We start from the raw sequence: 21,117 nt of genomic DNA on the forward strand, positions 1-21,117 counted from the left end.
AGAGCGTTCTCAAAAGGCAGAGACCACCACTGTGGACCCAGACTGCGAATGCAACAGTATATCAGCTGATCTACTGTCACATCCATCATCACACAGGCTTTGTATTAGAAAGGTTAAAGACCCGCTAATATTTTCATTCTCACATGCACTCCTGTTGGGATAACATTTAGGAAAGTTCAGGCAGCAAAATATGCGTGAAAAAGATTCAAGTGTTTGTACTTGTTTACATTTCCCACTTCAAGCAGAGATAGGGAGCCCAATATATTTTATTTTCAGCACAATCAGTGGAAGCTTTCTACTGACCTTTTAAGTTGGAGAGGTTTGTAATGGCCAGGCATCTTAATTTTCCTCTCTGTCTTGTACTGTCTTTACCTCGTGTTTTAATCTGACCCCCTTTTGCTTTTTGCTGTGAAGAATTTTGCACAACAGTTCAGAAACAGAAATCACACACTGATTAAGTGCCCGAACAAAATTTGTGTAAGATGGGACATAATACATAAGGAAACAGAAGAAAAATCAGAACTGACTTCCTGCAGACATCGAGCTTAGGACGCCATCTTTGAAAGACATCTCAAATCTTAAAATGCATCTGGAGAACAAAGTGATGAGAAGAGCTACAATCAAGGATGCATCCTCTGTGGAAGTGTGGAAAAGAGATGAGATGCACAGCTGTAAAGGCCAGCACAAAACCTGGCCAGAAAAGGCTTTCAGAGACAGAACCTTTATATTCTTATTTTTTTTGTCATTTATTATTGAAATGTTCAGTCAAACTCTCTACCCTTCAACTTTTTTATCTGTATATTCTTTAATATTAAGCTACACTGTAAATTTAATTAAAAATAGATTTAAATATATAAGCACATCTGACATCTGAGGTCATATGATACATTGGTATACTTATATTTTACTGAAATCACTTTAAAATGACGGCCTCAAAGCACAAGGGCGTCTTATTTTGTTGCCTCCTTATGTCTTTTCCTCAACTCCTGCTGCTCCCATATCTCTGATGGATGGAATAAGAGTGAGGAAAGAAGGAAAGGAAGAAAGGAACTGCAAAAGTATAATCTGGGAAACGAGAAGAGGAGGATACAATATCTGCGTGTGAATGCCGCCCCCTGCTGGACATCAGTGGAACTACATCAACTGCGCACTAGAGAAAGTACACCACAGCAGGCAAATTAAACTGCAGCAAGATTTTTTATTCAAAAAAAGCATATATTCAGGAATTAAAGATGCATATACTTACATGTGTAAATAGATATTTAAAATACACAAAGTGGGAAAACAATGTGCTTCAGTAGCTGCAATGTCTATATGCACACTGTGTGCATACATGAAAATGTCTTTGAGGATGTGTTTTCCATGGTTTGTTAAGGAAACGTTTCCCTATTATTTTAGAGAAATTCCTTACTTTGTTTTTCTTTTTATTTCTGGGTCACATCCATTATTTAAAAAAATAATGAAATAAAATATTCACAAGCATAACCATATCACAGCTCAAAATGGAAGACAACTCCCTTTAGCGTCTCTCGTCATCGCCAAGTCTTAATGAATTCACAAGCGATGAAACAAAAACAAAAACTTTCACTGCTGAAGCTTTTACTCCATTAACACAGCACAGACATGACTTTACCAAAGGTTCCATTACTGCAGCAACACACTGCAACTGCTCTTACACTTCATTCATTGGTTGAGGACAGGAGGCTAGGCGGGCACTTCGGTCAAGGAGTATTTGACCACATGGGATTGTGTGAAGATGCGTTTGGGTTATTTATGGCCAGTAAAGGTTTGGTGGGGGTGGGGGGTGGGGGTCCTGTAGCAGGAAGAGGAAGTATTTTTAGAAGCAAGGGGGTCTACCTAGTTGTCTGGGTGGGGTCGTCCCTCGGGGATCAGTGAGGTGAAGAAGGTGCTGATGAAGGACCACGCGACTGTAATGAAACTCGGCTCGGCAGCAGCAGCCGCCGCCCGGCCCTGATCCTCCGCTCTTCCACCTCCATCCTCGCCACTGTCATCGTCCTCCATTCCTTCGTCCATCAGTCGTTCCTTTGCCACAAACAAACAGAGACAAAAAAGATTAAAGACGTTCTCTTTCAGACATATTCTGGACTGATTGCTTTAAACTCCACCTTAAAATGACAATAAGACCATTTATATTTTGAAAGCGCTTCCTGTGAGTTGGCAGGATATTATGTTGCATAATGCGCTGCAAGTTTATGTTTACTTGACACATCATCATGTACACAAATGAAACACTAAAAACCAAACGCAAACGAGTGAAGCTTAAAGATGAAGTCAGTGTTAAGAAACAGAGAATAAAAGCACTCTGAAATGCCAAGTTCCTTAAACCATTTTCCCTTTGCAAACAACCCTACAGCAGAAACCTTCCTGCTTTCATTTCTGTTTTTATCAGCACATCTCTCTGCTGTACTCTCATGTTAAGACTCAGAAAAGACCTGAAATTATTTGAAAAGATATGAGTGAATAAGAAGTTGCCTATTAAAAACAACTGTCTTTATTTTTTCCAACAAAAAAAATAGGCCTTGTTAGAATAAACAACTCTCTTGAACAATTGGTTTTATATTAGAGATTAAACTGCTACATGCTTAAACAAAAGACATTCATTTGGCCAAACTCCAAGATATTTATAATATCTAGTGACATCTACAGTCTTGTTTTGAGTTGTCACATTATCAGCAATCTGAAATTCTTTTTTTAACAAAGGATTTTTCTGTTTACAGGTAAAGGATCATCCTAGGACTGCTGTTGATCAGCTGTAAAAGCTATAATCTATTCTATAATTTAATACCAAAAATTATGATTTTCACATTGTATGTATCCACTTCAGACATCAAGGTAGCAAAGAAATGCACAGAGATCAGCAGGCCAAGACAAGAAACTCAAAGTACAGTGCAAAGTATTCTGCAGTCTCTGCACATATTTCAAGTGGGGCAAGTGCTGATTTTTGGCACATCATCATTGACTTCCAAAGATGGGAAACAGTCCAGAGTGTACTTGGTGTGATGCAGCCAAACTTCATCAGGTCGTCTGTCAGTCTGAGAAATTTTAATTGATATTTGTCTTTGAAAACAACAAACTAGAAAAGTAAGGCAGAAAAACAGTGACAGACAGTGCCCAGCTCACCATTTCCTGCATGTCCTGGTGTCTCTCTGCTTCCTCCTGTGGAACTCTTCCTCCTCCTCTGAGGTTTTGCTGCTCTGGCCTGAAGGGAAACCAGCCAGCCTGGTGCCTGAACCATAGACACACACTTGACTTTAAAGTTGTTTTTAACAGATATATCTAAAATGACTGAAATGATTGGTGAAAATAAAGTTGCAGTAAAAACACATTCAGTACACTGTCATGAACACAGATGTGAAAATGTCAAAATTAAAAGTACAAATTATACGTTTTTTGTTTTTACAACTTCTGCAGAATTAACTCACAGGTAGACGAGCAACATGGCTCCGACCACCATGACGAAGCGGCTAAAAGAAGAGTAGAAGTAGACGATGCTGAGCAGGACGCCCACGCGAGACAATGTGTAAAGCCAGTCCAGCCAATCGCGGTTCATCTCGTCGTCATTTAGGACGGCTCCGCCCTGAGCGTTCATCTGGATGGGGTTGGGCGGCTGGTTCTCTGGCAAGGCGTTGGGGGCCGCGTTAGGTCCCAGTGGTGGCTGCACAGCATTGGGTTGGGCAGGCTGATGGGGTGAGGGGGTGGGGGAGGAGGGAGGGGAGGTGCTGGGAGGCTGCGAGGCAGCTACTGCTGCTTGACTGAGAAAGAAAATGGAGATAAAAAGAAGGAGAATAGGGAGAGAGAATGGAAACAAAATAGACAAACAAACAAATCAGCACGCGAAGTAATCATAGTAAATAAATGTAGTCTAACAAATATGTCACTGGGCAAACTGTCACTGGCATGATGATAGCAGGACAGTTTTTGCACTTACTATTGCATGTAGTAGTGACGAGCGTACATCTGTTGCCACCACAGCATCTGCATTGGCATGTACATGGGGTGGGGGGGCATGTTGGCAGGTAGGCCCCCATGAAAGGGAACCTGAGCAGCATCGGGCCTGTGGAGGGAGGAAAGCGTCATATTTGTTATTAAAGGCATTAACACAAAGCTGCACAACTGATACACATTCATAAACTGATGTTCCATCTTCAGGGTCGTCCCATTAGCTTCTCAGAACCACAGACCTGCTTTCAACCTGATGTCAAACAGAATATCTCACTAAACTTTAGTGAGTACTTATGTCATTAGCACCTGGCTGGCAATCTATTGCAAGACCTATTTATACAGTGGTGATTCCTTTGATTTAAATCATATTATTTTATTTTATATTTTAGCACAAATTTATATTTTCTATAATTTAAAGAGGCATAGATTAGTTTGGGGGTAAATGCTCAGATGTGACTCTGTCAGAACTTTTTCCCATTAATATATAATAACAGATAGCAGACATTATAGCTCTTTGCTCTGTAAACCTGTTAACTTGTCTTTTTATTGTTTATTAAACAAACAAAAAACAATTCAAAAAATCAAAAAATAATTATCATCTTTCAGGAACCATCTGAATTTTCTCTCTAGCCCAAAATTGTTTAGATTAGATTAGATTAGATAGAACTTTATTAATCCCTCGGGTGGGTTCCTCTGGGAAATTCGATTTCCAAAAAAGCACAGCACCGACAGAAGTTACAGAGTTACAGAATATTATATATATATATATATATATACACACACACACACACACACACACACACACACACACATATATAAATACAGAGACAATATAAATAAAATATACGAAGGGGATAAATAGAATAAATAGGAATAAAAAATAAAAATACAAGTGAATTGCACATTTCAAGTATATTGTTGAGGAGTAATGTGAAGTGCATGTGGTAAAATTTAGGCAAAGCTGATTTTTCTGTGTGTGTTCAGACAGCAGTACCTTGTGAATGCTTTGTGCTACCCTGATACACGGCACTTAAAAAGTGCTTGTAAAATTGCCCCTCTCCTGTATAGTGATACCATAAAAACCCACAAACGCTCATTTAGAGCTAAAAAAAGCCCAGTCTCGTGTCTTGGTGTTGTTTGCTTACCACTGAGGGATACCAGCGGTGCTCTGAGGATATTGGGCGAAGCCGCCGCGGTACCTCAGCCCATCAAAACTCGCTGGATCAGAAGAGGAGGAGGATGAAGAGGCTGACTGACTTTCCTGATTTGGTGTGGTGGCAGGAGATATGGAGCCAGCACTCTCTGAACTCTGTGTGAACACCAATAACAAACCAATAATTAAATCAAGCACACACAGAAAAGATCAAGTTTGCCCTGAGAGAAGATGAGAGGAGCATGGAGGCTGCAGCCTAATCAAACAGCTTTCATAGTTTTTACAGGAAATCACAGAAACACATCCAGTTAAAGTTGATTGCAACTTAATCAGAATAAGTCTCTAACTGTTTTAATTATGACAGGTCAGTTTAATAAAATGTTTTTAAAAACATTTGCTTACCAGAGCTTTTAAAACTGTAAAAATACATTAAAAGCACGAATAAATTGTGTTAGTAAGTGTTGATCTACTCACGCTGGAATCAGAAGCAGTCGTGCTGGAGGGACTCCGAGGCATAGGTGAGCCGGGGGGACTGTGAGAGGTACATACGAGATGCATCATGTGGTATTCATCGTGCTGTGGGTCGACAAGGCCAGGGAGCGATCCAGATGTGTGGGAGGAAGAAAAAGGTGGTGGTGGAGAAGGCACCAGCAGATCACAGAGACAAAGCAAGAAAGAGAGAGAAAGAAAGGATTAGAGTGGAAATGGCCAGAATTCAGACAATGCTCATCGTTTGTTGGTGACACACATCACATCGGCTATTGTTTCCCAGACTGCCCGTTTCACTTCCCCCACAGATGGAAATGTCTACGAGCAACAGCTAAACTACTACTGAGGATGTGAACAACTGACTACACATGCCTCCTGCACGGCCATCAGTCCCTCACACAATTTGTAGCTACTTAAATACCAACAGTTACAAAATTGCTTACACATAATTTCCCTATGGATTAATAAAGTATGTTGTTCTGACTTAATGCGCTACAACTACTCTACTGTAATTGTGTGAGACAGCTCACTCACAAACATCACTAATAAATTAGTTTCAGTGTTTTGTTTTCTAAAGCAAAGTACTTCTAGAAGCAAGGCAGACAGCCAAACACCTCAGAGGATGTATTTGGCAATTATATCAAAGAATCATCTAAACCACCTTTGTTTCAACACATTTAAATTCATGAATCTTTGAGAGCCGTGTTGGCTTCTTAAATTTCCCTGAAGAAGGAAAACAAAGATTAGTTTATCTCAGTTTTCATCTTTTGTTTCACATTTGGTTCAAACAAAGGCTACAAGTGGGACTGCAACAATACTAGAACACATTTCTTTCAATGCTTAAGTAACATTATTTTGAAGATTTAGACTGATATAAAATATAAATAAAACTGTATCAGCTAAATTGTATTAATATTTAAAAATATAAAAGTTTTTTTTCTTCCTTCTTATTTGCAGGCCAGTAAAACTCAGAGGCCACTGATCTGCGTCTGCTATGCTGGACACTGAATTATAATAAACATTAATTATTAACATCTACACTATCAGGACATCTGTTTTCTGCAACAGGAAACATTTCTTTGAATCTGAGGTCAAGCCTGAGCTCTGAGAATGTTGATATGCTCGTTTTTCTTCATTGCTGACACCACATAGTCCTTTAAAGGCTTAAAGACACACACCTGCTCACTCACTAGCACAAAAACAAAAACAAATCTACCTCTTTCTTTTTTGCTTACAGTTTCATAAAAAAGTCTTACAAGAAGACAAAGCAAAGCCTATTTTATTTTATGAACTGGCTCCGTTGCATGTATAACTTCTTTTGCTTGAGATTATTGTACTTGTGATTAGTTATCTTTGAATTTAAGAAAATGTTTTGGTTTTTTAGGAAGATGTTTTATGTACGTTGTAGGTGATTTAATATTTTTATTGTTCATTAATAAGACAAACATATTTCTTACCCGGTTACTCAATGGATTAATAGAATAGTCAAATACTAAAGTAACTGACAGCTGTGGCACTAATTACAAGCCAGTGCGCTCAACAAGAGTAAAGACACATCACGGTTTTGAACTTTGGAACAACTTTTGAAAATTTAAATTCAAACTCTGAACACACACGAGGTCAGACAAGAAAGGTAAGTTATTTCATGAAAGGCAATGCAGTGAACTTTATTTTATGCTTTGTTTTGTTAATGTTTATACTGTAAAACAAGGTGTGCTGTGTGCTACCTGGCTTGAAATTTAAAGAAATCTATATGATCCCTTATAGGATAAATCCAGATCCAATATTTTCTCACCAAGGAATTCCCAGGAACTTAACATCCCCTCCCAAAAACTCATCGATACGTGGCTCTCACCTTTCTAAGCACATCTCTGAGCTGCAGGTGGTCTTGAAGGAGCATTCCTGAGTACACCAGCCGTTGGTCTTTGGACAGCTGAAACACAAACATCACACAATGAGACAAAGAAGTGATACACACACACACACACACACACACACACACACAGTGAGGGTAATTTTTTTTCTTTCTTTCTTTTTTTAAATTATGCTTTTAAATATTCTGAAAATGACAGGCATTCAGGTCACTGTCTGACACAATCACACCAGTCTCCTCTATATAGTGTAACCTGATGCAGGATGATAAAACTGCTGGGCTTCTTCTTGAGACACCAAGCAGAGCTTGAACTGAGCGTCTGAGCAAACACAGCCCTCACAGTAAACTTAAACCCAAACATCCACAAACATGTTTTTATGGAAACACTGCCAGCTACTACTCTGTCACAACCAGCTCCCTTTAACCTTCATAGCTAACTCGGTGCAGCAACATCAACATGTTTTTGTTTCCAGTTGAGAAAAGCCTTTTGGTAGCTGATAGCAAAGTATGAGACATCAAACCTGTCATGTTTGTAAAGTGATTAGGTGCCTTGGGGTTAAATGAGAGTACTGGGCTGGATTAGATTTCAAAGCCTACTGAAAGCCTGTGATGTGTACAATCAAATATTCAGTTCTTCACAAGACTTTCGCTTCTCCTTATCCGTTTTATGAGAGCAACTTGACCGAGAAGGAATACAGACAATTCATTTTCACTGAAGAATCAAAGCAAAGTTGTCTTTGAATCACTGTGTTTCCACTTTTTCAGGAACATCACATCAGTGGTCAAATGATAATGTCTGCATGGGAGTAGTATTACATACTGGTGCATTAGGATCATCTGTAATACTAGAGAAGTACTCCAGTCTTAAAGTGGGGCACACCTCTGGGTGAAACACGAGTCTACAAATATAACCCCATTTTAGCACAGTGCTTGCTGCTGTGCTCTTTACCCTGCTGAAATATGAAGACCTCCAAGAAAACTTCATCCTGTCTTTAATTTTAAATCCATGTATTCTTTTAATAAACTGACCCCCCCCCCCCCTCCACACACACACACACACACACAAAAACTCGCCCCACAGAAAATCTGATTATTCTGTATCAAACATAATATGAGGTTGGGCTCAGCAATCACTTGGATTCAATGAAGATGTTGTCTGTCAACAATTAATGAATTAAATAAAATAATCTCAAAAACAAATACTTTGCTCTTTGTACTAATTTTTTCTATACATCTCTTATTTTTGTTGTATTTATATATCAAGCACATCCGTTTCCTTTACAAAGCGCATTTTTGTTTGTTCCTAAAAGTGAAACTTAATGGTGCTGTAGTTCAGCTTTGAACAACAGAACAGAAACAATCTTTGGTCACTAAGCTCTATCTAGAGGAAGTTAAAGTTGGACCAAGATTTGAACCACTGGACCTGTGGAAAGACTCTATTATGCATTTTGCAAGCTGCTAGGGACCAGCAGCCCAGGCCTTTCTTCCTATTGGACAACATGGTGTACATCATCTCATTTACATCTATTTTTTTTTTAAACTTATATCTGTAAACTGATGATAAATGCCTTTAATAAATGTCAAGCAGCCTACTGAAAAAATGAATTACTGTTTCAAATTATATATAATATGATTATTAATCAAAATAATCATGATTCTGGTTTCTTTCAGACGGACAAAACGCTACTCACCGGCTTGCTGGGGTACACACTGGAGATGTGACTTTTCAGCTTCTCCACAGTCCAGTTAAGGAAACAGTTAATGGTCTGGTCTTCATACTTCTGGTTGGGGGCCTTAATGACCAAGGTCACAGGACTATCAACTGCCCCAGAGTCCATGGCTCATATTACTAGAAAGTGGGCTCTGAGGAACCTTCACTGACACAACTCAGGACTGTCCTGAGGAGTAAGCTACCTCAAATTCTCTCCATTCTGGTACTTGTATAACACCAAAAACAGTCAATGCTGCAGGTAAGGGGCTGGTGGGTCCCCTTTTACAATATCTGCTTCATCTCTAGATCTTTTATGAGTTGGAATTCTTCTGGTAGCAGGTTGTTGGATTTCTGTTTTTAAAAAAGAGAGAGAGTAGCATATATAGATTACACATTATCCTAAAACATTTTGTTTTGATTTATACAAAGTATTTTTCTAATATCTATAATTTTATTTTTTGAAATTTAAATTTTAAGCACACATGCAACATGGAAATCTGTGTGGTCATCCTTCAGGTAAACTTCAAAGAAGTATTAAAGGGATAACTACTGCAGCTGTCCCTGTCCATGTCTGTGACAGAGTTAAATCCCTCCCCAAGTGTGCCAAAAAAACCTCTTAAAATATAGGATAAATAAACTAACTTACAAGCTATAAATGATTAATAAAGATAAACTCCAGCTTAACCATTCAGGGTTACGAGGCTGGAGCTGGTGTAGACCCTTGGCAGGTCACCAGTCTATAATTGTTCATCTGTCCTACCTGTCTGACACTCTGCCCCAAACTTCCTGCAACTGAGGAAACTGATCAACAAAAAGCTCACTTTTGCATACTGTAATAAGCAATGCACCAGCTCACTGCAACAACAATTCACAGCTGGCTCACAACGAAAAGCAATGTATCTACAAAATGTAGCACACGCAAGCGAAAATAACCGCAGGTGAGGCGGAGGGGTCGGGAGTTTCGGTTAAACTTCCTGATACCTGCCATGTTGGCTCATCTTTACAGTAAACAATTAAAGCAACTTTAACTATAAATCACACCGAGTCGGGTTAAACCTGACGGTTTAGAGTTAGGTGAGCTATTAACGCTGCTTATCTGTACAATCCTCAGGCGAACACACTAACACACATAGCAAACTAGCCTCACTGGGCCGGTCACTCCGATCAACTCGGCTTTTATTTTGACCCTTGGTTATGAAGCCAGGGTAACGCCGTTAGCTTCTTGGCTAATGCTAGCGTCGCTGTGGTTTGGTAATAATTCGGTGGGACTAGCTAGCCTCTCCCAAGGTGACAGCACATTTAAAGGTCTAACGATAATAAATGAGAACACGTTGCATCAGAGGGCTTTCTGTTTGTACCTGTTTACTCTGCAGTCAGTCAGTCAGCGTCGACTCCCCGTCCCAGCTCGGCTCGCCTGCCTTGTTGTTGTAATGTCGGGTGTGAGAGCGGAAACACGTCATTCTCTTTGCAACAGCTGATCAAAAAAACAAAGAAAAAACAAAACCCAAAACCTTGCACCGCAGTAATAAATACGCATTAAAGTTAGTATAGTTTCGTGTTTTTGATTTCACTTTGAAATTTAGAATTGAAAATCTACAGTTCTGGTTTAGTATAGTGGTTTCAATCTATTAGTTTATAGTCTTGTGATATAAAGGTGTTTTAGAAGTTGACCATATACATTGTAATTTCAAAGCAGACAACAGTAACACGCAGACTATAAGAACCAATATTTCGTTCCTGGTCATTTTATTAGGTATGCCTTTTCAGTAAGTCATTAATGCAAGTATATAATGACAATGATTCAATACATTTAGGCATATAGACGTGGTCAAGACGAACTCAAGTTTAAACCTAACGTCAAAATGGACAAGCAAGTTGATTTAACTGACTTTGATGATTGCATGGTTGTTGGTGCTGATCTGGATTTTCTACACAACCAAAAAAAGAGAAAACAGCCATTCAGCAGCAGTTCCCTGGGCCAATTTTAAAAAAGCCCCGTTGATGCCAGACCGCACCAGATGCCACTCTTGTCAACTTAGAACTGGACACTGAGGATAAAATCTGCACCAATCACCAAAACTGGACATGTGGAGACTGGACATATATTGTTTGGTCTGATGAGTGTCAGGAAAAATACTACATAATCATCCAGCAAAGAATGACTCACGCAGGGTTGGAGCTTTATTTTTTTTTCTTCAGCAATGTCATTTAATTCCCCAAACATAAATATGAATAATGACTTCATGCCCCCAGTCAGCAGGTTTTGGCTTTATATATAGCCATGTTATTTCAAAGTGGAGTGCAATAAACTCTAAAAAGAGCCTAGTTTAAATTATTTATAGCTATAGAAAATGTAGATGGCAGCATATTTGCGTGTGCATACAATTCACAACACTGGTGCTGCACTTCGCTGATGATATGATGCAATATCGTAATTTATTCACCACATTTGGTACTCAGTCTGGTAAATTTTAAGCAAATTTAGGTCCTCTGTGACATGATGTTCTTACACAGTATAGTTTTGTATTGCTTTACCATTTGGTTACTAAAAGTGGAAAAACATGTAATACAATTAAGAAAACTATTTTTGAGACTTACATTTCATTATTCATCATTGACATTTTAGATACATTTTTTTTAAAAAGTCTATTTGTTTTATTTGTAAGATTTTCAATCTTTCCACGCCTACTTCAAATGAACCTCTTAAACAAAGGACTGATCGTTGGAATGGCACTCCACCACCAGAGGGCAGTGTAAGTTGCCTAACAGGCAAACTACATTTGGAGAAAATGTTATGCTTTTGTCCAACCACACAGCCAGACTTTAAGTCTCAGCGCTAAAGTATTTAGCACCTCCTCAAGTGCCGCAAAATTATTGAGTTTTTCCTTTCTCAAAATATTCGCACAGATTGTAGAAGTTATTATTTTAGGATTGTTTATACCCCACATTCTACAATAATAATGCTATTAGTTGCCTTTATTTTTTATCGGTGTTTCATAAATATTGCACATGCGGAATAATTTCCACTGAATACATCTTTGCATGTACTAGAATAAAATCCAGAAATGTTTTCAGCCATATTTCTTGCTTTTTGTAATGTGCGGCATTGATTTTAAAGTGCTGATATTAATTCACATCTGGGCAGCGAATTTGCAGTAGGCCATATGGAAAAGTAAAACTGCCTTAGCAGTTCAACAACTCTTATTTTCCCACAAATGACGTGATAAGCATGCTTCATTAAATGACACAGGAATGAATATGGGTGTGTACAGATTTCCTGGGTGCTTTGTGTGTTTATCCCAGGAAGACTTGCTGCATGGAAACTACTGATTACTGTTTCAGCTTGCGCAGAACCTCCTTTGTCAGCTGTTTACTGTATCGGTTGATCTTCCAGTGTCCCGGCCTCCATCCCAGCAGAAAACGATGAAAGTCTGTCCAAGCAAATGCAAACATTTCCCTCCACTCTTTCTCAAGGGCATGAAACTCTACGTCTTTTTTTAACGATAGCTTTAGTTCTGAAAAATAGTAGTCCAGTAGTCCTGGTACCCTCTTTTCACACTCCCTCTCCTCCATACAGCTTCCTAGAAAATATACAACATCTTTCATCCCGCAGCCCCCACCCACATACTGAAAGTCCACAGCTGCCACATCCTTCCCACTCTGGGAAAAACAGAAATTAGCTAATTTGGCATCTCCATGAACGATGGTCTTGAAGCGGCACTCACTGAGTATCCTGTCAATGTCGCCTGCTGCTGCTTTGAGCTCAGCATCATCCATGGCTTCCAACTCGTCTGGCCGGGTTTCCAGGTGCCAGTAGGTACCGACAGGCCACAGACCCTCTGGTGCCACACCCAAGAAGAGAGCGTGAAAGTGAGCAAGCCAGCTCAGGCAAGCCTTTATCTCCCTGTCTGTAACGCTCGTCCTAAAAAGAATAAAATATATTTTTTAACCACCATAAATTATGTTTGTTTCACTATTTGGCATGTCTTTATCATGGCTTTAAGGATATACCTATCCAGGCTAATAAAGGCTCTGATCTGAACTACTCCCTTTCAGAACTACTTTGAAAGTGCTCAGACACATCAAACGACCCCCAGAAGAGCTTCTGCCTATTTCAGCAGTTAATTTGGAAATGAGGCACCTGAAACTGAACAGTGTTTAAGTTACATTAAACAGAAATAAAATTAAAAATAACTAAACATCAAAAAAAGCGCCTTCAGACCTAAAATTACAAATGAATATTACAATAAGATGCCCTTAGAAAGTTAAATTATCTCTTCCCTCACCTAAAACACAATTTATGAACATTTTTGATGTCTACAAGAGAATCCAGTGTTTACTGCATTAATGCCAAGCCATAGTTTATATGCAGGCCTCCTGTTTTACTGCACGCTCTCACAGCAGTGGCAGAAAAATGGAAAAACATAATGCAAGTACAAAACACTTCATTACAGTTCTTAAGTAGAATTTTCAGGTATCTGTACTTGTTACGGCCCTAGCAGGGCCTCTCTCTCTCTCTCTCCTGAGGGTGCCTGTGTGGGCGTGTCCCACTACCTCCTGCCTGAGGTGCCACCTTTCCCTCCTGTACAGCTGACTCCCATCAGCAATTAAGGGTATTTAAGCCCAGAGCAGGGTGAGCTCTGGGCTAGAGTGCCAGTAGAGTGGTTTCCAGCTAGTGAGCTGAGTGTCTTGTGGTGTTTCCAGCTAGTGAGCTGTGCTTTCCTTTTGACTTTTTGCTTTATTTGACCAACGCCTGAGTTTTGTTTGTGTTTTGTTGGTGTTTTATGGTGATAACGGCTTGTCCGTCTCTTTTAGTTGAACTACTTCAATAAAACTGTTTTATTTAACTGTTTCGCCTCCTTGACTCCTTTTTCTGACCCGGTCACTTTTGTTACTTCCCCCTCACCGCCTAGACCCCCCCCCCCCCCCAGGGGAACGTAACAGTACTACACTTGAGTATTTATTTTTCTAATGAAGTTTAACCTTTACTCTCTACATTTCAGCACAACAGTATGTCCTTTTTTGCTCCTTACACTTTCAAAACAGGTTCATTACTTTAGGTTTGTAGGGACTTATTTCCTGTCACTGTTTTCCTTCGCAACAATAACCGATTGTGGAAAGAAACAGTAACACATAAAATACAATCCTATTGGTGTAGCCATCACCAGTGCTCACAGGAGGAGATAAAAAAAAAAGGGCAAACAAATATGTAGATATAATCTGGCCCAATAATCAGGGGTTAAAGTTTGCATAAAAATACTAGACAGTATAGTGCAGATTGGGAAGGTTAGTTTGTCTGGTTAGTTTGCAGTACTGTTTAGTCTACAGTAATGTACTGGATTGGTGCAGGGTAGCTGTGGTTTTCATGGTCAGAATCAGACTTCAGTGCCAATTTAAGCTGATGATTCACTCACCAAATTCCACGTTTATACTAGCTTTATGCTGTCTATGGGTGGGAAATCAGCCATGACTGCTTAGGTATACAAACCATATACTTTATAAACATACACAAATATACACAAGTCACGGAGGAGGGGTGGGGGTTAGTATATCTGAATAACATGAACACTTCATAGACTTTTATGGATTTTATGCAACATGCTTTTTGAAGCTTTTTTCAGAGTTTCTAAGCTTATACCTCCTCTGATCGTAACCGGCCACGTCCAGATCCTCCAGCACGATCAGCATCTCATCGCCATAGGAACAGGCAGCTAGGCAGGCAGGGATGCGACAGCTCTGATTGGTGGAATAGTTTTGGTACCAATGTGTCTCCACCTGGTAGGATTTCACTTTACGTGTGTGGGATCGATCTGTGTTCCAACCCCCGGGGTGCTCGGCTTCCTCTGGAAATTTAACGTGTTTTACAACCACGGAGGGCCGGTTACAGCCCTCCAGGTGCAGCCGGACTATCTCCCCATAACCACTCCACAGGGTCTGGATCTTAGCACCGACTCGCAGAGATGAAGCATCACATGCCTGCAGGATGAGGTCCTGGTACTCCTGTTTCATTTCCACAGCTACGGCTGAATGAAAGAGGAGAGTTAGCAACATTTAAAAAGCGTCCTTGTATGCGCTGCTGGAGGTCTCTGTTGAAGTGTCGCACTCACCTGATTTTTAAAAGTTTTTGCAGCAGAACACCAAAGGTTTCGTTTCACCCACACGATTCACTGAATACTGAATAAGTATAATATCGATTTTCTCGCAAATGTGTCAGGACACCGACACGGTTTAAATCATCCTACGGTTCAGGAAGTATTCGGCATTTAAGGAAACCCGCGCGAAAAGTGTGCAACGCTGCCACCTACTGGACTGGAGTGCACACAAAGAATCCAATAAAAAAATGTCATCGCTCATGGACAATGAAATTGGATGCAATCTTAGCAACCCAGAGAAGCCATTATACGTCTGTGATTGCATAAAGTAGTTCTTATTATAGGTTTGTGAGCAGTCCAGATTTCAAGCACTCTAATGTAACATCAAATATTATTTTTTTGATTATATAAACAAAATAAATAAACTTTATAACAGCATAATGTCATCTCTTTTCTCTCAGCAATGTGTGAGTGTATTCTTAATGAAATTTAATAAAGAGTAAGATTAGCAATACAATAATCAATACAATTTAATTTAAATAATATTAAATGGTTGCTATGGTAAAAAAACGTATTGAAAACATTAGTAACTGTCTAAGTAAATATATTTCTAAAGGTCTTTTTGACATGAAATTCTCACCAGATGTCAGTAACAACTGATCCACACATGCAAAGAAATCAAACCACAGATGTCTATAAATTAAATTATGTGTAATAATGTGAAATGACACATGGAAAAAGTTTTGAAGACGCTGAAATTTTTCAACAACTGTGAAATTTATTTAATATTTTGTACAGAAGCCATTGTTGATGATCACAGCTTTAAGATGCCTCCTGTTTGACGAAACTAGTCGCATGCCTTGCCCAGTCGTGGTTTTGGCACATCCTTCCACACAAACAGTCTTTAAATCCTGAAGGTTCAGTGGGCCCCTTACAAGAACTCTTAGCTTTAGTTCTTTCCATAGATTTTTAATTGGATTCAGGCAAGGTGATTGTCTGGGCCATGCTAGCAGCTTGATTTTTTTTTCTCTGAACACAACTGAGACTTTCCTTGTCTGTGTGTCCGGAATCATTGTCGATTACCCTCATTTTATCTCCATAATCTTTAAATGGCGGCAGATTTTTTTTAAATGTTTTTTTATTTTTTTAAAGTCAAGAATGTCTCACTACTACTACCTCCAAACTTCAATAGTGTTTCTGGGGTCATATACAGTGCCTCTTGACCACCAAACATGGTGTATATTATGGGACCCAAAGAGTTCAGTTTTGGTCTCATCTGATCAGGGTATATTTCACAGGCTTTTCTAAATGTTGTCCAGGAACCTTTAAATATGCTTCAACATGCTGTTTTTCAGCAATGGAGTCTTGTGTGGTGATTATACAGAAGGGCCATGGTGGTTGAGAGCAGAAATTCTTCTGTAACCAATGTGATCAGTATTTTTGCAGCAATATTGTTGCACAGGTCTTGTGAGAACTCATTGATTTTACCCATAATAAGATGTCTCTCGTGTGACACCTTGGTAATGAGACACCTTTTTATAGGTCATCAGCTGGGACTGAACCAGCTGATTTCAGATTTCAGCTGGTGTCATGACTTTCCCTGCCTTTTTGCACCTCCCTTTCGCCACGTGTTCAATACTTTTTATCCCCTGGGTTATTTCTCATTATTACACATAACACAATGTATGGACATCTATTGTGTGATTTTTTTTCCCCTTTGTGCATTGCATAGATTGTTACCAACATCTGGTGAGGATTTCATGTCAAAAGCACATTTAGAAATACATTTATTTAAATTTAACTTAGAAATTTATGACATGTTCAATAAATACCATACCATACCACCTTTATTTATAAAGCACTTTAACATAAAACCAGAGTTCACAAAGTGCTGTACATGCTAATAGCATAAGTAAAGAAAATTAAAATGAGATAAGATAAAATAAATAACTAAAAAAACTAAAATAAAATATTTTACCCGCTGCAAATACAAATCCCACCCACTTTGAATTGATAAAATAGAGTACAAAATAAGAAGAAAAGATGCATAAAAAAGAGCAGAAATGTTTTCAGGATCAATGGCTGGGCATCTGGATTGTTTCAGTAGGCCAGAGCAAAATAACTGTTCTTCCTAAACAGGGCAAGTACCTTAAAAAGTGACCTAGTTTTGAGACAGCTTGAGTAATTTTGAGACTGGTAAACATTTTCCAAACATTTTGGCCTGTAATGTTTCAAAGTCATTTAGATTCATAATTTATTACCCATTTTACTGTATGTAAATGCTCTGTGGTTCTAGATAATGGCCAAAAAGCATGCATGCTGAGATCTGTGCAGGGGGAATTATTTGTCTAGATATTTTCATCACAAACTGGAGATGTTGTTGCTTTGCAGCCAGTTTTTAACAGCAGGAACTATTTTAGAGAGGATCAAAAAGACCTGCAACCAAAGAAGAATTTTGTCTTTAGCTTATGTCCACACAGTCAAAGATGCATCACAGCTTCATTTTTGGCTTTGTCGGCTTCATTTTATGAGAAAGAAAACAAATATGCTCAAATTCTAAGTTTTCAAAATTTATAATCAAACAGTTAGAATTTCAAATCAGTTTTACATGGCATCATTGAGACAAAGGCTCCCACACCGAGGCAGTAAACACTTTTATTGTGTGTGGTAAAAACAGAATGTTAACATGATTGGTCAGAAGTTGGAGGAAATTTTTAGGTCCGACATCCGGCTCACGTTTCATCTCCTGCACCTTTTGGACATCTCCCTAATAAAGAGATGACACTTCTCACATCACCATGGCAACCATCCAATGTTGCTTTCTGGCCTGTAGAGTTAGAGAAAGGGGAGGAATTGGGGAGAGAGAAAACTTTCAAACACCAGAATTTATAGACATGTTTTGGTCTAGCAGAGTCAGCCTTTAAGTTTTGTACCTTGTGGTGCCAACACTAGTCCAGGGCTCCAGGCAGACTATCCCCATCAAATTCCTCAGTGAAGGGGCTTTACCCTGTTCGTATCTGTTAGTGTTTGAGTGTAACAGTCTAAATCTAAAACTATTCTACAATACACATCCAAATGCAAATGTTGAGGTTATTGTGTAATATCGAATAATGGGGGTACATAAGTATGAGTATATGAGCCTTAAAGATAAAAAATAAATTGTAACAGCTTCACAAACTAAACAATTCTTATTTTTAGAATACAATAATCCTTTCAGTCGGTTAGTATTCTGAAAGCAACTAAAATTCTAAAGGTCTCTTTGTAAATAAGGAATTTCTTTTGGTTAAAATGAACACAAAAAGGTTCCTGCAGAGGCAGAGAACAGTTATAACAGTATTAAGACTGAGGGTATGGAAATTGACTATGATGTGTGAAAATGAGCATTGGTTAAGTGGATATACTAACCAATTATCCTAACTATATACGTGAAGACCACACCTGCTGACATCATGAGGTCACCGGACTACGACAGGGTGAACACAGAGAATCTAACCCAGAGAAATAACAACACACATTCTCATTTTCCAGCTGTAGATAATTGAGAATCACAAATTAACCAAACATAAATGTCTTTGAGAGGAAATCCACAGAAGCACAGTCTGTGGCCTTTCTAAGTGAACGCGACAGCTGGGCAGCAGATTCAAATTCAGAACTTCTTTAGTTTATATTTCCAGTAGCTTATCCACAGTGCTATATGTATACAGGCATAGCTCACTTGCAATATGAAGTGGAGGCTTAAGGGTAAAATTTTACAATGGAAGAGCTTCCCAGGGTTTGCATTTGTAATCCTTGTTTGCGTGTGTTTTGCATACAATATACAAAATGCATTTGCATGAACACTGAGTCTACACAAAGAAAATTAACCACAAAACCTCCACGCTGTGTAACCCTAAATAAGTGCAACAAACAAAACAAAAGATTCTGGGTTACTTTCTATAACAGCATACAATGCACTGTAACAATACAATGCACTGTAACAATTCAAGTCATATATCAAATGTTATAATGCATTATAAAATTACTTAATACATATATATAAATACATCTAAAATAATAAAATAAATATACAGATACATACATATAAAAACGTAAATACAGTCTATTTGCACATTTATATACAAAATAATGGAGGTGCAGAACATGGTCCATTTGGATTCAACATCTTCAGCCTGTCTCGAAATGCTGTCGAAGTTCTACCGGAGGTGGGAGTTAAATATCGGACCCTGCAACCTGCAATTATGGACATCCTTATCTTTGAACATGGTGTGTTCATTATGGATAAACTGTCGTGTGTTGACACAAGGTCAATAACAGAACAGACAGGGCAACAATTAGTTTGACTATAAAAACTTTACTAAGGCTTACAAATGACACTGATCAGATCAGGCTGAAACATCTGTGAAAAAAAATGAAAATCTTTCACTTTATTAAGTTATTACCACACAAATGGAAAATCATCCTCACCGGGGGAGTATTAAAGATGAATGCACTACCAGTAGAACACAAAGCAAATCTAGTGCTTCTGATCATGTGTTTGTATTGCAGACATGAACACCGACAGCTGGAGACTTAAGAGCTGGGTAATGTTTCCTGTATACTTTTTTTCCAGTCTGGTACCTGTCGCACATGTATAGCTCGTGTGCTGTAATGTAATTTTTTTTTTGCAGACAAGTTGGCACAGTCATAAAAATCATGTACAGTACATTAAAAGACACATATATAACAACATTCAAATGTTTGACACAGCAAAAGACAAGTCAGGAAAAAACTTGTCCTGACTTGTCCCATAATTGTCATTTAACAATATAAACCTGAAGCTACAGTCTCACACACCAACACAAATCCCTATCGTAATGAAGACACACACACACACACACACACACACACACACACACACACACACACACACACATATATAGTCAGGTCCATAAATATTGGGACATCGACACAATTCTAACATTTCTGGCTCCATACACCACCACAATGGATTCCAAATGAAACGAACAAGATGTGCTTTAACTGCAGACTGTTGGCTTTTATTTGAGGGCATTTACATTGGGAAGATGGCCCCAACTGACCGAGTGCTCAGTGAATACCTCAGGCAGCAGAAACCCAAGAAAGAGGAGGTAGACGAGGAACCATCATGGAAGGACAGGGCCCTGCACGGTATGTACCACCGGCAGATAGAGGAGGTGGCTGATATCCAGAAATCCTACCAGTGGCTGGACAAAGCTGGACTGAAAGACAGCACAGAGGCACTAATCATGGCAGCACAAGAACAAGCTCTGAGTACAAGATCCATAGAGGCTGGGGTCTATCACACCAGGCAAGATCCCAGGTGCAGGCTGTGTAAAGATGCCCCAGAGACAATCCAGCACATAACAGCAGGGTGCAAGATGCTAGCAGGCAAGGCATACATGGAACGCCATAACCAAGTGGCCGGCATAGTGTACAGGAACATCTGTGCCGAGTATAACCTGGAAGTCCCGAGGTCAAAATGGGAGATGCCCCCAAGGGTGGTGGAGAATGACCGAGCTAAGATCCTGTGGGACTTCCAGATACAGACGGACAAAATGGTGGTGGCTAACCAACCGGACATAGTGGTGGTAGACAAACAGAAGAAGACGGCCGTAGTGATCGATGTAGCGGTTCCGAATGACAGCAATATCAGGAAGAAGGAACACGAGAAGCTGGAGAAATACCAAGGGCTCAGAGAAGAGCTCGAGAGGATGTGGAGGGTGAAGGTAACGGTGGTCCCCGTGGTAATCAGAGCACTAGGTGCGGTGACTCCCAAGCTAGGCGAGTGGCTCCAGCAGATCCCGGGAATAACATCGGA

At 39.3% G+C, this 21,117-nt stretch overlaps 2 protein-coding genes across 2 annotated transcripts; both read right to left on the reverse strand.

Annotated features, from left to right (window-relative positions):
- Window positions 1–1,188: 1,188 nt before the first annotated feature.
- herpud2 (HERPUD family member 2) lies at window positions 1,189–10,620 on the reverse strand. The gene is made up of 9 exons (XM_085365871.1): window positions 10,548–10,620; window positions 9,170–9,540; window positions 7,461–7,538; window positions 5,591–5,692; window positions 5,109–5,272; window positions 3,950–4,075; window positions 3,444–3,773; window positions 3,142–3,247; window positions 1,189–2,043 (listed from the first exon to the last, which is right to left on the reverse strand). Exons 2-9 carry the CDS (start codon window positions 9,314–9,316, stop codon window positions 1,858–1,860), a joined length of 1,239 nt encoding a protein of 412 aa, XP_085221997.1. The 5' UTR covers window positions 9,317–9,540; window positions 10,548–10,620; the 3' UTR covers window positions 1,189–1,857.
- Window positions 10,621–12,519: 1,899 nt separating this feature from the next.
- pkdc (protein kinase-like domain containing) lies at window positions 12,520–15,347 on the reverse strand. Its single transcript, XM_085365872.1, has 3 exons — window positions 15,297–15,347; window positions 14,828–15,212; window positions 12,520–13,111 (listed from the first exon to the last, which is right to left on the reverse strand). Exons 2-3 carry the CDS (start codon window positions 15,196–15,198, stop codon window positions 12,520–12,522), a joined length of 963 nt encoding a protein of 320 aa, XP_085221998.1. The 5' UTR covers window positions 15,199–15,212; window positions 15,297–15,347.
- Between the last annotated feature and the right edge of the window lie 5,770 nt (window positions 15,348–21,117).

Source organism: Diplotaxodon limnothrissa, linkage group LG11, assembly GCF_057381915.1.
Source record: "Diplotaxodon limnothrissa isolate DT_005_m linkage group LG11, D_limnothrissa_male_GT1.1, whole genome shotgun sequence".
Taxonomy (NCBI): domain Eukaryota; kingdom Metazoa; phylum Chordata; class Actinopteri; order Cichliformes; family Cichlidae; genus Diplotaxodon; species Diplotaxodon limnothrissa.